The sequence below is a fragment of the Myxine glutinosa genome, chromosome 10 (genome assembly GCF_964187855.1).
Source record: "Myxine glutinosa chromosome 10, kmMyxGlut1.1, whole genome shotgun sequence".
NCBI lineage: Eukaryota > Metazoa > Chordata > Myxini > Myxiniformes > Myxinidae > Myxine > Myxine glutinosa.
Window position 1 is genome coordinate 135,704,216 of NC_136270.1, and position 14,289 is coordinate 135,718,504.

Below are 14,289 nucleotides of genomic sequence, written 5' to 3' on the forward strand. Positions count from 1 at the left end.
TTCCCCTGAAACCCCACCTCCTTCCCCGAAACCCCACCTCCTTCCCCTAAACCCCACCTCCTTACCCGAAACCCCACCTCCTTCCCCTAAACCCCACCTTCAACACCGATTTAGGGAGGGGTTAACCCAGACGGAACCTCCCCCCCCCTACCCTTTAACACAACAATTTCCACCCCGAAACCTCCTTCGCTGAATCATTCGGTCATTTCATAACCTCAAGTGAATTGGAAATACATAACTGTTAATTGGTAAATATGTTCATGCGCACAGGAGCGCAGAAGTCTATGTAGAGGGGAGCGCAGAAGTCTATGTAGAGGAAAGCGCAGAAGTCTATGTAGAGGAAAGCGCAGAAGTCTATGTAGAGGAAAGCGCAGACGTCTATGTAGCGGGGAGCGCAGACGTCTATGTAGAGGGGAGCGCAGAAGTCTATGTAGATGGGAGCGCAGACGTCTATGTAGAAGGGAGGGCAGACGTCTATGCAGAGGGGAGCGCAGACGTCTATGTAGAGGGGAGCACAAACGTCTATGTGAAGAGTAGCGCAGACGTCCATGTAAAGCGGAGCGCAGACGTCCATGTAGATGGGAGCGCAGACGTCCAAGTAGATGGGAGCACAGAAGTCTATGTAGATGGGAGCGCAGAAGTCTATGTAAATGGGAGCGCAGAAGTCTATGTAGAGGGGAGCGCAGACGTCTATGTAGAGGGGAGCACAGACGTCCATGTAAAGGGGAGCGCAGACGTCCATGTAGATGGGAGCGCAGACGTCCAAGTAGATGGGAGCGCAGAAGTCCATGTAGATGGGAGCGCAGAAGTCTATCTAAAGGGGAGCGCAGAAGTCTATGTAGAGGGGAGCGCAGAAGTCTATGTAGAGGGGAGCGCAGACGTCTATGTAGATGGGAGCACAGAAGTCTATGTAGATGGGAGCGCAGAAGTCTATGTAGATGGGAGCGCAGACGTCTATGTAGAGGGGAGCGCAGACGTCTATGCAGAGGGGAGCGCAGACGTCTATGTAGAGGGGAGCACAAACGTCTATGTGAAGAGTAGCGCAGACGTCCATGTAAAGCGGAGCGCAGACGTCCATGTAGATGGGAGCGCAGACGTCCAAGTAGATGGGAGCACAGAAGTCTATGTAGATGGGAGCGCAGAAGTCTATGTAAATGGGAGCGCAGAAGTCTATGTAGAGGGGAGCGCAGACGTCCATGTAGAGGGGAGCGCAGACGTCCATGTGAAGAGGAGCGCAGACGTCCATGTAAAGGGGAGCGCAGACGTCTATGTAGAGGGGAGCGCAGACGTCTATGTAGAGGGGAGCGCAGACGTCCATGTAAAGGGGAGCGCAGACGTCCATGTATATGGGAGCGCAGACGTCCAAGTAGATGGGAGCGCAGAAGTCCATGTAGATGGGAGCGCAGAAGTCTATGTAGATGGGAGCGCAGACGTCTATGTAGAGGGGAGCGCAGACGTCTATGTAGAGGGGAGTGCAGACGTCAATGTAGATGGGAGCGCAGAAGTCTATGTAGCGGGGAGCGCAGACGTCTATGTAGAGGGGAGCGCAGACGTCTATGTAGAGGGGAGCGCAGAAGTCTATGTAGAGGGGAGCGCAGACGTCTATGTAGATGGGAGCACAGAAGTCTATGTAGATGGGAGCGCAGAAGTCTATGTAGATGGGAGCGCAGACGTCTATGTAGAGGGGAGCGCAGACGTCTATGTAGAGGGGAGTGCAGACGTCAATGTAGATGGGAGCGCAGAAGTCTATGTAGCGGGGAGCGCAGACGTCTATGTAGAGGGGAGCGCAGACGTCTATGTAGAGGGGAGCGCAGAAGTCTATGTAGAGGGGAGCGCAGACATCTATGTAGAGGGGAGCGCAGACGTCAATGTAGAGGGGAGCGCAGACGTCAATGTAGAGGGGAGCACAGAAGTCTCTGTAGATGGGAGCACAGAAGTCTATGTCGAGGGGAGCGCAGACGTCTATGTAGAGGGGAGCGCAGAAGTCTATGTAGAAGGGAGCGCAGAAGTCTCTGTAGATGGGAGCGCAGAAGTCTATGTCGAGGGGAGCGCAGACGTCTATGTAGAGGGGAGCGCAGAAGTCTATGTAGAAGGGAGCGCAGAAGTCTATGTAGAAGGGAGCGCAGAAGTCTATGTAGAAGGGAGCGCAGAAGTCTATGTAGAGGGGAGCGCAGACATCTATGTAGAGGGGAGCGCAGAAGTCTATGTAGATGGGAGCGCAGAAGTCTATGTAGAGGGGAGCGCATAAGTCTATGTAGAGGGGAGCGCAGAAGTCGATGTAGAGGGGAGCGCAGACGTCGATGTGGAGGGAAGCACAGAAGTCATATGTAGAGGAGAGCGCAGAAGTCTATGTAGAGGGGAGCGCAGAAGTCTATGTAGAGGGGAGCGCAGAAGTCTATGTAGAGGGGAGCGCAGAAGTCCATGTAGAGGGGAGCACAGAAGTCTATGTAGAGGGGAGCACAGCAGTCTATGTAGACGGATCCATCACAAGTCGATGCAGATGGATCCATCAGAAGTCAAAGTTGACGGGTCCATCAGACGGGAGCGCGGAGCCAAGATACGTCGTTTGCTCAATTAAAAGTTATTGCATTCTCTGAGATAAATCATGGCACAAAGACGCTCAAAAACCAATGGAAAAAGACAACCCAGTCGGAAAAAAAAAGCTGAGCATGGGCAAACGCGGGTTTATCACGCAAGCCAAATTGGCATGGAGGAAGACATTTATGTTTAAGCTTTTGTCTGACATCGACCCGTGTGGAGACATCGACCCGTGTGGAGACATCGACCCGTGTGGAGACATCGACCCGTGTGGAGACATCGACCCGTGTGGAGACTGTAGTGAAATTATACCAAGGTGAACCCAGGGTGTGCTCGCTACAGAAGGGGCGTCTATAAGACCCGGGACAACCGGGGCGCGCGGACACTCCAGCGGAACTCACTGTGACATAGTCCTGTAGTTTGAATGGTATGTACGCCCCTAAATGCTGCGCTGACTGTCCTCTCTGTTGGACCATTGCTATATTGAATCGACCATTGCTCATGAAATACTCTGATTTTAATGCCTGTTGCATGCATGTATTCTTACAGGATGTACTACAGATCTAAATGATATTAAACCTACCCAGAGGTCAAGTCGTGTCTGAGCTTGATTTTCACGACATTTAATATCATTTAGATCGCCGGAATGGCTGACCACAAGATGATCGTGGTACCGATTCTCGGAGCCGACCCTCAAGCTGAGGGATCAGCATCGGAGTTCACTCACTGGCTCAAAACGCTGGAGAATTACTTTGCTGCTCACGAAACAGAGCCCACCGCAGCGATAAAGCTGTCCGTGTTACAGTCGAAGGTCTATCACACCGTTTTCCGGAACATTTCTCGATTTGGGACGTACGCTACGGCTCTAGCCGAGCTGAAGCGCCTCTACGTAAAGACACGGAGCGCTGTGCACGGCCGGCATCAACTCTCTCAGCAGCGACAGCAACCATCTGAATCGATCGATCGCTTCGCGCAGGAGTTGCGCTACCTGTTGGCAGACTGCGTGCAGGACGTCCGGACCCACGAGCAAGTGCAGGACGACTTGCTCCGAGATTCATTCATCTCCGGAATTAATTCTGGAATCTTGCGGCTCCGACTCCTGGAGGTCGCGGATCTGACATTTACAGAAGCACTACGGCTGGCACGCATATACACAGATGCCCGAGCACAATCCACCGCATATGATCACCCACGAGTCGTGGCGGGGACCTCGCAACTCGTGCGACTGGAGAGGGCTACCACCGAGGATACGGAGGAGGACCCGACCACTACGGCCGAGTCTCTGGGAGCTCCTGAAGCGGACTCCGCTTCCGGCCTCACTGCTGCCGCCGCTGCCCGGCCACGGCCTGACCGGTATGCAAAATGTTATTTTTGCGGGAATCGGCAGCACCCTCGCTCTGAATACCCGGCCCAGGAGGCTACATGCCACCTGTGCTCCACCAAGGGCCATTTTGCAAAGGTCTGCAGGAAGGCCGCTCGGGGCACGCGTCCCCGCGCGACCTTGAATGGGCTCATCGCGGAGCCAACGGATCGAGCGCCGGACGGGGCGCCTCACTCGGCTTTGAAGAGCCGCTCTCCTTCTCGCGGGCCTCTGGCTACACGCCCGACCTTGGTGAGATACACCGGGCCGCCGAAACAAATGGCGCGAACGCGACCGGCCACAGCGCGACCGACCTTGACTGGCGTTCGAACGCCTACTTCAAACAAGCGACATGCTCCTGCTTTGGAAACTCCTCTCGATGTGCGGCAAACGCAGCACGTGACTCGAGCCCCATCTGACGGCGGCTTTTACGAATTACATGCACCCACTTTGGCATATGAATCTGCAGACGGCAGAGATCTTTCTCACGTGGCTCGAGCGCCATCTGGCGGCTGCTCTTACGACCTACACACACCCACTCTGGCAAATGAAACTGCTGATGAGCCAACGGACTTCAATGCTCCTGCTGAGGCCCAACCTGCCGACGCTGCCCGAAGGATTGCAGCCGGCGTGGGATCCACCCGCGAGGCGCGATCTTCTCGCCCGGCCGGTACAATACCTGCCGGGTCTGCCGGCCTTGCGCAGGCCATCATTCCGCTCACGGTCGCGGGCGTTTTTGCGCAAGCTTTGATTGACACAGGGTCCACGGATAGTTTTATCGATCAGCGACTCGTGCATCAACATGGGTGGCCGGTTCTCGGGACAACCCGCCGGATCTTCATGGCCTCTCAGGGACTTCGGTTGAGCACAAAAGGGGCGTGTCGATTGAAACTTGTGATAAAGGGACGCACGTTCCCGGATGTGTATCTCATGGTATTACCTGCGTTATGCGCTGACGTTCTGTTAGGACTTGATTTCCTTAAGCGGCATGGACGTTTGGAAATAGACTTCGGTGGGCCGGACACGCTCGCTGTGTGCGCCCTCGCTCAAATGGACATGGAGCCACTCTCACTGTTCCCCAACCTGACCACTGATTGTACCCCTGTAGCCGTCAAATCGCGGCGCTACTCTCGCGCGGACGCGCAATTCATTGCGGAAGAAACGGCCCTGCTCTTAAAGGACGGTATTATAGAACACAGTAGGTCACCGTGGCGGGCCCAAGTCTTAGTGGTGCGGAGTGAGGCCCACCGCCGGCGCATGGTAATCGACTATTCGCAGACGATTAATCGTTTTACACAGCTGGATGCCTACCCCTTACCGGGGATGGACGCCCTGGTACGCCAGGTGGCCCTGTATTCCGTTTATAGCACTCTCGATCTGCGTAGTGCGTATCATCAAGTCCCCATCTCTAGGGCTGATCGCGTCTTTACAGCCTTTGAATCGGGTCAGGGGTTGTACCAGTTCACGAGACTTCCCTTTGGGGTAACTAACGGAGTCGCTTGTTTTCAGAGGGCTATGGATGACCTCGTTGCGAAGGAGAATTTGACCGATGTCTTTGTCTATCTGGACAATCTTACGGTATGTGGGTATGACCAGGAGCATCACGACGCTAATCTGAAACGCTTCCTCGAGGTCGCGCGGAAATATCGCCTAACCATGAATGCGGCTAAGTGTCGATACTCTCTATGCACGGTAGACCTTTTGGGGTACACCGTGACCCATGGCTCCGTCTCTCCGGATAAGGAGCGTCTGCGCCCTTTGCTCGATATGGCTCCGCCTAGCGATCGGGCTTCGCTGAAACGCGCTCTAGGGCTGTTCGCCCACTACTCAAAGTGGGTGCAAAATTTCTCCGCGAAGCTCTGCCCCCTCGTGGCCTGCGACACTTTCCCCATGGGCCCGGCCGCCCTGGCGGCCTTCGAGGGCCTTAAAGTCGACATCGCTGGCGCTGCTGTCGCGACGATTGACGAGAGTGCCACTTTCGTTTTGGAGAGTGATGCCTCGGATCATGCGATAGCGGCGACTCTCTCCCAAGGAGGCCGCCCTGTGGCTTTCTTCTCGCGGACTCTCACCTCCGCCGAGCGGAGGCATTCGTCTGTCGAAAAGGAAGCATACGCGATCGTCGAATCAATTCGGCGATGGCGGCCGTATTTGCTTGGGCGGAGTTTCCAAATCGTCACGGACCAACAGAGTGTTGCGTTTATGTACGACACCTTACATGCTCAGCGCATTAAGAATGAGAAAATCACCCGTTGGCGTATCGAACTCGCCGACTTCTGCTACACCATCAAATACCGCCCGGGGACGGATAACCTGGCCGCTGACGCCTTATCGAGGCCGGCCACTTGCGCGGGGGTTGTAACTTTGGAGGGGCTGCGCACTTTGCACGGCACTATGTGTCATCCCGGGGTAACGCGCTTCGCGCATTTTGTGCACGAGGGCAATCTGCCATACTCGATTGAGGACATCCGCCGCATCTGCCGTGATTGCGCGATCTGTGCGGAACTCAAACCGCGTTTTTATAACCCTCCTATGGGGACACTCGTTAGGGCTACTAGACCGTGGGAGCGCTTGGCGATGGACTTCAAAGGGCCGCTGCCAATGTCGAGCAACTCTCGCTATCTGCTCACTATCGTCGATGAGTATTCCCGATTCCCCTTTGCTTACACGTGCGGGGATATGTCGGCTGCCACGGTTATTCGGTGCCTGCAGAATTTGTTTTCTATGTTCGGGTATCCGGCCTATGTGCATACCGATCGGGGTGCGGTGTTCCTGTCCCAGGAGGTGAGGGGCTACTTGCTCCAGCATAATGTCGCTTCGAGCTACACCACCCCATACCGGCCCCAAGCGAATGGGCAGATCGAACGCTTTAATGGGATTATATGGAGGGCCGTCATGCTAAGCCTTCGGACCCTCGGCCGAGGCCTCGATAAATGGGCGTGGTCGCTACCTGCCGCTCTAAACTCGATCCGGGCTCTCCTATGCACTGCCACCAACCAGACTCCTCACGAACGACTGTTCCACCACCCTAGAAGCTCCGGCAGTATCCAATCTTTACCCAGCTGGCTCGCTGAACCGGGGCCCGCCTATCTCAAACGAGCGGTTCGCGCTAGCAAGTACGACCCCCTTGTTGACAAGGTGCAGGTCCTCCAGGCTAATCCCGAGCATGCTCGCGTGTTAACGGCGGATGGCCGCGAGTCTACTGTCTCCGTACGCCATCTCGCCCCATGTGGGGACGACGACAGGGATATCGACGAACCCGTCTACGAGTCTATGGACTCTACCGAAGCTTCCCCTATGGAACTACCACCGTTACTCTCGTCATTCCCCACTCCCGTGCCCGAAGGCGCAGGGGCGCCCCCTCCGACTCCCACCTCCGGCGGCTCTTCCGACGCGGGGGACTCTGGGCTTGGGGACGCCGTGCCCGGTAGATTCCGAACACGAACTGGCAGGGAAGTTCGCCGCCCCGACCGCTACGGGTGGACCGACTGATGTGGATTGACGTGACCCATTCGTTTATTGCTGATGCTTGCTTGCAAACTGCCGAGCGGCAGTATAGTTCTAACGGCGGGGAGAATGTAGTGAAATTATACCAAGGTGAACCCAGGGTGTGCTCGCTACAGAAGGGGCGTCTATAAGACCCGGGACAACCGGGGCGCGCGGACACTCCAGCGGAACTCACTGTGACATAGTCCTGTAGTTTGAATGGTATGTACGCCCCTAAATGCTGCGCTGACTGTCCTCTCTGTTGGACCATTGCTATATTGAATCGACCATTGCTCATGAAATACTCTGATTTTAATGCCTGTTGCATGCATGTATTCTTACAGGATGTACTACAGATCTAAATGATATTAAACCTACCCAGAGGTCAAGTCGTGTCTGAGCTTGATTTTCACGACAGACATCGACCCGTGTGGAGACATCGACCCGTGTGGAGACATCGACCCGTGTGGAGACATCGACCCGTGTGGAGACATCGACCCGTGTGGAGACATAGACCCGTGTGGAGACATAGACCCGTGTGGAGACATAGACCCGTGTGGAGACATCGACCCGTGTGGAGACATCGACCCGTGTGGAGACATAGACCCGTGTGGAGACATAGACCCGTGTGGAGACATTTTCCCGTGTGGAGACATTGACCCGTGTGGAGACATTGACCCGTGTGGCGACATTGACCCGTGTGGCGACATTGACCCGTGTGGAGACACTGACCCGTGTGGAGACACTGACCCGTGTGGAGACACTGACCCGTGTGGAGACACTGACCCGTGTGGAGACACTGACCCGTGTGGAGACACTGACCCGTGTGGAGACACAGACCCGTGTGGAGACATAGACCCGTGTGGAGACATGGACCCGTGTGGAGACATGGACCCGTGTAGAGACATGGACCTGTGTAGAGACAGACAGACCCGTGTAGAGACAGACAGACCCGTGTAGAGACAGACAGATTTGTGTAGAGACATAGACCCGTGTAGAGACATAGACCCGTGTAGAGACATAGATCCGTGTAGAGACATAGACCTGTTTAGACATAGACCCGTGTAGAGACAGACAGACCCGTGTGGCGACATAGACCCGTGTAGAGACATAGACCGATGTAGAGACATAGACCTGTGTAGAGACAGACCACATCGCTCCACATCAATTGCACCTTCAAGACTAACAAGCAACACGATGCAAAGAGTAACGTTTGTGACCAATGGAAGTCCTGTTCACGTGATCATCGTACAAGGTCCTGTCCACGTGCTCATCGTACAAGGTCCTGTTCACGTGCTCATCGCACAAGGTCCAGTTCACGTGCTCATCGTACAAGGTCCTGTTCAAGTGCTCATTGTACAAGGTCCTGTTCACGTGCTCATCGTATAAGGTCCTGTTCACGTGCTCATCGTATAAGGTCCTGTTCACGTGCTCATCGTACAAGGTCCTGTTCACGTGCTCATCGTACAAGGTCCTGTTCACGTGCTCATCGTACAAGGTCCTGTTCACTTGCTCATGGTACAAGGTCCTGTTCACGTGCTCATGGTACAAGGTCCTGTTCATGTGCTCATGGTACAAGGTCCTGTTCACGTGCTCATCGTACAAGGTCCTGTTCACGTTAGGTCTGACGGGTTGGGAGGTAGTGAGTGCACTTTCCTTTCAGCTGTCAGGTCTGAGTTTGATCTGTCGGATTGATGTTCCGCAGATGGGACATCACATCACAAAGCTCCACAAAGTTCCTCGGAAGGATACGGAAAGATACAAGCCAGGGGTTTCTATTTCGTGGTAGCGTGAGATATTTGCCGTTAAAGACCCCAAGAAGCGGGTGAAAAACTTTCCCCTACTGACCCCACAATAAGTTGGGAATAATTGGAGTCGTTAAAGTAGTTGTAGTAACAGTATTAGTTGTGGTGGTACTAGTACTAGAAGCAGTAATCGCAGTCGTAGTAGCAGTAGCAGCAGCAGCAGCAGTAGTAATAGTAGTGGTAGTAGTAGCAGCAGTAGCAATAATAATAGTAGTAGTAGTAGTAGCTGTAATAGTAGTAGTGAAATAGTCGTAGTAGTAGTAATAATAGTAGCAGTAATAATAGTAGTAGCAGCAGCAGCAGCAGTAGTAATAATAGTAGTAGTAGCTGTAATAGTAGCAGCAGTAGTAGTAGCAGCAGCAGAGGTAGTAGCAGCTGTAATAGTAGTTGTAATAGTAGCAGCAGTAGCTGTAATAGTAGCAGCAGCAGTAGTAATAATAATAGTAGTAGTCGCAGCAGTAGTAGTAATAATAGTCGTCGTCGTCATAGTAGCAGCAGCAGTAGTGATCATAGTAGTAGTAGCATCAGTAGTAGTGGCAGTAGTAGTAGCTGTAATAGTAGCAGCAGCCGTTGTAGTTGTAGTAGTAGTAGTAGTAGCTGTAACAGTAGCAGTAGTCACTGTAATAGTAGGAGTAGTAGTAGTAGTAGTAGTAATAATAGTATTAGTAGTGGCATCAGTAGTAGTGGCAGTAGTAGTAGCTGTAATAGCAGCAGTAGCTGTAGTAGTAGTCGTAGTAGCAGCAGAGGTAGTAATAATAGTAGAGGTGTCAGTAGCAGTAGCAGTGATAGTAGTAGCAGACTTGCAGTAGTCGTCGTATTAGTAGCAGTAATAGTAGTAGTAGTAGTAGTCGTCGTTGCAGTAATAGTCGTAGTAATTGTAGTAGTTGTAGTAGGGTAGTAGTAGTCGTAGGGTAGTAGTAATAGTAGTAGTAGCAGTAGTAGTAATAGTAGTAGTTATAGTAGTAGCAGTAGTAGTAGTCATAGGGCAGTAGTAGTAGTAATAATATTAGTAATAGTAGTAGTAGTTATAGGGTAGTAGTAGTAGTAATAATAGTAGTAGCAGTCGTAATAGTAGTCGTAGTAGTAATAGTAGTAGTTGTAGTAATAGTAGCAGCAGTAGTAATAGTAGTAGTAGTAGTAGCAGCAGTAATAGTAGTAGTAATAGTAGTCGTATAGTAGTAGTAGTAGTAGTAGCAGCAGTGATAATAGTAGTGGTAACAGTAGTAATAGTAGTAGTAGTGTAGTAGTAGTAGTAATAGGGGTAGTAGTAGTAGTAATAGTAGTAGTCGTAGGGTAGTAGTATAGTAATATAAGTAGCAGCAGCAGTAGTAGTCGTAGGGTAGTAGTAGTAGTAGTAATGGTTGTAGTAATAGTCATAGGGTAGTTGTAGTAGTAATGGTTGTAGTAATAGTCATAGGTTAGTAGTAGTAATTGTAGTAGTAGTAGTAGTAATAGCAGTAATAGTAATAGTAATAGTAGTAGTAGCAGCAGTAGTAGTAGTAGTAGTAGTAGTAGTAGTAGTAGTCATAGAGTAGTAGTAGTAGTAGTAGTAGTAGCAGAGGTAATAGTCATAGTAGTAGTCATAGTAGTAATAGTAGTAGTAGTAGCAGCAGTAGTAATAGTAGTAGTAGTCGTAGGGTTGTAGTAGTAATAGTAGTAGTAGTATCAGCAGCAACAGTAGTCATACTAGTATAGTAGTAGTCATAGTCGTAGTATTAGTAGTAGTAATAGCAGTAGTAATAGTAGTAGTAGTAGTAATAGCAATAATAGTAGAGGTAATAGTAGTATAAGTAGAAGTAGCAGCAGCAGTAATAATAGTAGTAGTAGTGGCAGCAGTAATAGTAGTAGTCGTAATAGAGGTAATAGTAGTTGTAGTAGTCATAGGGTAGTAGTAGTAATATCAATAACAGTAGAGGTAATAGTAGTATAAGTAGCAGCAGCAGTAATAATAGTAGTAGTAGTGGCAGCAGTAATAGTAGTAGTCGTAATAGAGGTAATAGTAGTTGTAGTTGTAGTAGTCATAGGGTAGTAGTAGTAATAGTAATAGTAGTAGTAATAGCAGTAATAGTAGTAGTAATCGCAGTAGTCGTCGTAGTAGCAGCAGCAGTAGTAGTAGTAGTAGTATCAGCAGTAATAGTAGTTGTAGTAGTAGTCGTAGTAATGGTAGTAGTAGTAATAGTAGTAGTAATAACAATAATAGTAGAGGTAATAGTAGTATCAGTAGAAGTAGCAGCAGCAGTAATAATAGTAGTAGTAGAGGCAGCAGTAATAGTAGTAGTCGTAATAGAGGTAGTAGTAGTTGTAGTTGTAGTAGTCATAGGGTAGTAGTAGTAATAGTAGTAGTAATCGCAGTAGTCGTAGTAGCAGCAGCAGTAGTAGTAGTAGTAGTAGTATCAGCAGTAATAGTAGTTGTAGTAGTAGTCGTAGTAATGGTAGTAGTAGCAATAGTAGTAGTAATAGCAATAATAGTAGAAGTAATAGTAGTATCAGTAGAAGTAGCAGCAGCAGTAATAATAGTAGTAGTAGTGGCAGCAGTAATAGTAGTAGTCGTAATAGAGGTAGTAGTAGTTGTAGTAGTCATAGGGTAGTAGTAGTAATAGTAGTAGTAATAGCAGTAGTAATAGCAGTAATAGTAGTAGTCGTAATAGAGGTAGTAGTAGTTGTAGTTGTAGTAATAGCAGTAATAGTAGTAGTCGTAATAGAGGTAGTAGTAGTTGTAGTTGTAGTAGTCATAGGGTAGTAGTAGTAATAGTAATAGTAGTAGTAATAGCAGTAGTAATAGCAGTAATAGTAGTTGTAGTCGTAGTAGCAGCAGCAGCAGTAGTATCAGCAGTAATAGTAGTTGTAGTCGTAGTAATGGTAGTAGTAGTAATAGTAGTAGTCGTAGGATAGTAGTAGTAGTAGTAGTAGGTCTATTACTACTACTACTACTAAAACTCTAGTAGCCAGGGGTTTCGTTTGTTGACCACGTGGAAATGACCGAGGTGTGCGTGAAGCGCAGCCGTTCTGCGGGTCCACACAGCACGTGGGATACACAGGAGGTTTGCGTCACAGGTGACCACGGCAGCAAAAGCACACCTTACACCGTTGCACGTACGTCATGTGATTAATGGACCCCAACAGCAACACAAGAGCGCGACTACCCCGGTCCGGGTACCTTTAAGCAGAACCTCACGACCAGACTTCTTGAGGGTCTGTACGGCGTCGTCGTGCGTCGCTTCTCTCAGGTCGACGTCGTTCACCGCCAGGATGGCGTCACCCACGTACAAACCTCCGCTCCGCTCGGCCGCCAGTCCGGGGAAGATCCGCGATATCAGCACCGGCATCTTGTTCTCACGACCACCCTTGATGCTGATCCCGAGACCCCCGGAGTCCTGTTTCGAGACCCGCACGACGCGCGCCTTGTTCGACATGGACTCGGGGGGTCCGTCTGGGTCCAAACTCGTCGGGGACGATGGAGACGTCGATCCGGGACCGTTGACCCCCGAGGAGCCGAACCCGGGCTCCGATAGTCCTCCGTCCGAATCGGGCGCGCTCAGCACCAGCCGCACCTCGTCCAACGTACCGAGCACCCGGGTCCACGAGTCCCGGAGCCAAACCTCGAGAAGGCCGCTGCGCACGGTCGCCATATTCGCCTTCGGTCGCGGTCTTGAGCAAACTAGGCTCAGGCTGGGAGACCCCAGGAGACCCTCCAGATGGCGCGGTCCCTCGGCGGGAAACTCCCAGTCAAACTTTTACAACTTTACGGAGGATTTTCCGCTGCACTGCCGCTTGTTCCGTGGCTGCCGCTGGACAGGGAGGGCTGAAGGACGGGACATGGGGAGTGGTTCGGGACACGAAGGAGCCGCGACGTATCGGGAACTGCGAAGGACGAATATCCTCCACGATGCTGCACCCTTCCTCTTTCTCCTCCTCCTCCTTCTTCTTCCTCTTTCTCCTCCTCCTTCTTCCTCTTTCTCCTCCTCCTCCTTCTTCTTCCTCTTTCTCCTCCTTCTTCTTCCTCTTTCTCCTCCTTCTTCTTCCTCTTTCTCCTCCTCCTCCTTCTTCTTCCTCTTTCAACTCCTTCTTCTTCCTCCTCTTTCTCCTCCTCCCCCTTCTTCCTCCTCTTTCTCCTCCTCCTCCTTCTTCCTCCTCCTCTTTCTCCTCTTCCTCCTTCTTCTTCCTCTTTCTCCTCCTTCTTCTTCCTCTTTCTCCTCCTCCTCCTCCTCCTCCTTCTTCTTCCTCTTTCTCCTCCTCCTTCTTCCTCCTCTTTCTCCTCCTCCCCCTTCCTCCTCTTTCTCCTCCTCCCCCTTCCTCCTCTTTCTCCTCCTCCCCCTTCCTCCTCCTCTTTCTCCTCTTCCCCCTTCTTCCTCCTCCTCCTTCTTCCTCCTCCTCTTTCTCCTCCTCCTCCTTCTTCTTTCTCCTCCTTCTTCTTCCTCTTTCTCCTCCTTCTTCTTCCTCTTTCTCCTCCTTCTTCTTCCTCTTTCTCCTCGGCCTCCTCCTCCTTCTTCTTCCTCCTCTTTCTCCTCCTCCTCCTTCTTCCTCCGCTTTCTCCTCCTTCTTCTTCCTCCTCTTTCTCCTCCTCCTCCTTCTTCTTCCTCTTTCTCCTCCTTCTTCTTCCTCTTTCTCCTCCTCCTCCTCCTCCTCCTTCTTCTTCTTCCTCCTCCTCCTCCTCCTTCCTCCTCTTTCTCCTCCTCCTCCTTCTTCCTCCTCTTTCTCCTCCTCCTCCTTCTTCTTCTTCCTCCTCCTTCTTCCTCCTCTTTCTCCTCCTCCTCCTTCTTCTTCTTCCTCTTTCCCCTCTTTCTCCTTCTTCTTGCTCTTTCTCCTCCCTCCTTCTTCTTTCTCTTTCTCCTCCTCCTTCTTCCTCTTTCTCCTCCTCCTCCTTCTTCTTCCTCTTTCTCCTCCTCCCCCTTCTTCCTCCTCTTTCTCCTCCTCCCCCTTCTTCCTCCTCTTTCTCCTCCTCCTCCTCCTTCTTCCTCCTCTTTCTCCTCCTCCTCCTTCTTCCTCTTTATCCTCCTCCTCCTTCTTCTTCCTCTTTCTCCTCCTTCTTCTTCCTCTTTCTCCTCCTCCTCCTCCTCCTTCTTCTTCCTCCTCCTCCTTCTTCCTCCTCTTTCTCCTCCTCCT

At 51.2% G+C, this 14,289-nt stretch overlaps 1 protein-coding gene across 3 annotated transcripts in view; it reads right to left on the bottom strand.

The window, feature by feature from the left end:
* Positions 1 to 13,169, bottom strand: part of LOC137433722 (beta-2-syntrophin) — an 85,146-nt gene extending 71,977 nt beyond the window's left edge. For all 3 annotated transcript variants that reach the window (XR_013624828.1, XR_013624827.1, XM_078786161.1), the window contains exon 1: positions 12,344 to 13,169. Coding sequence is in view for 1 of the 3 variants with exons in the window: in XM_078786161.1 (XP_078642287.1) it covers positions 12,344 to 12,815 (472 nt within the window). In the remaining 2 variants the exon portion in view is untranslated. The remainder of the gene's footprint in view (positions 1 to 12,343) is intronic.
* Between the last annotated feature and the right edge of the window lie 1,120 nt (positions 13,170 to 14,289).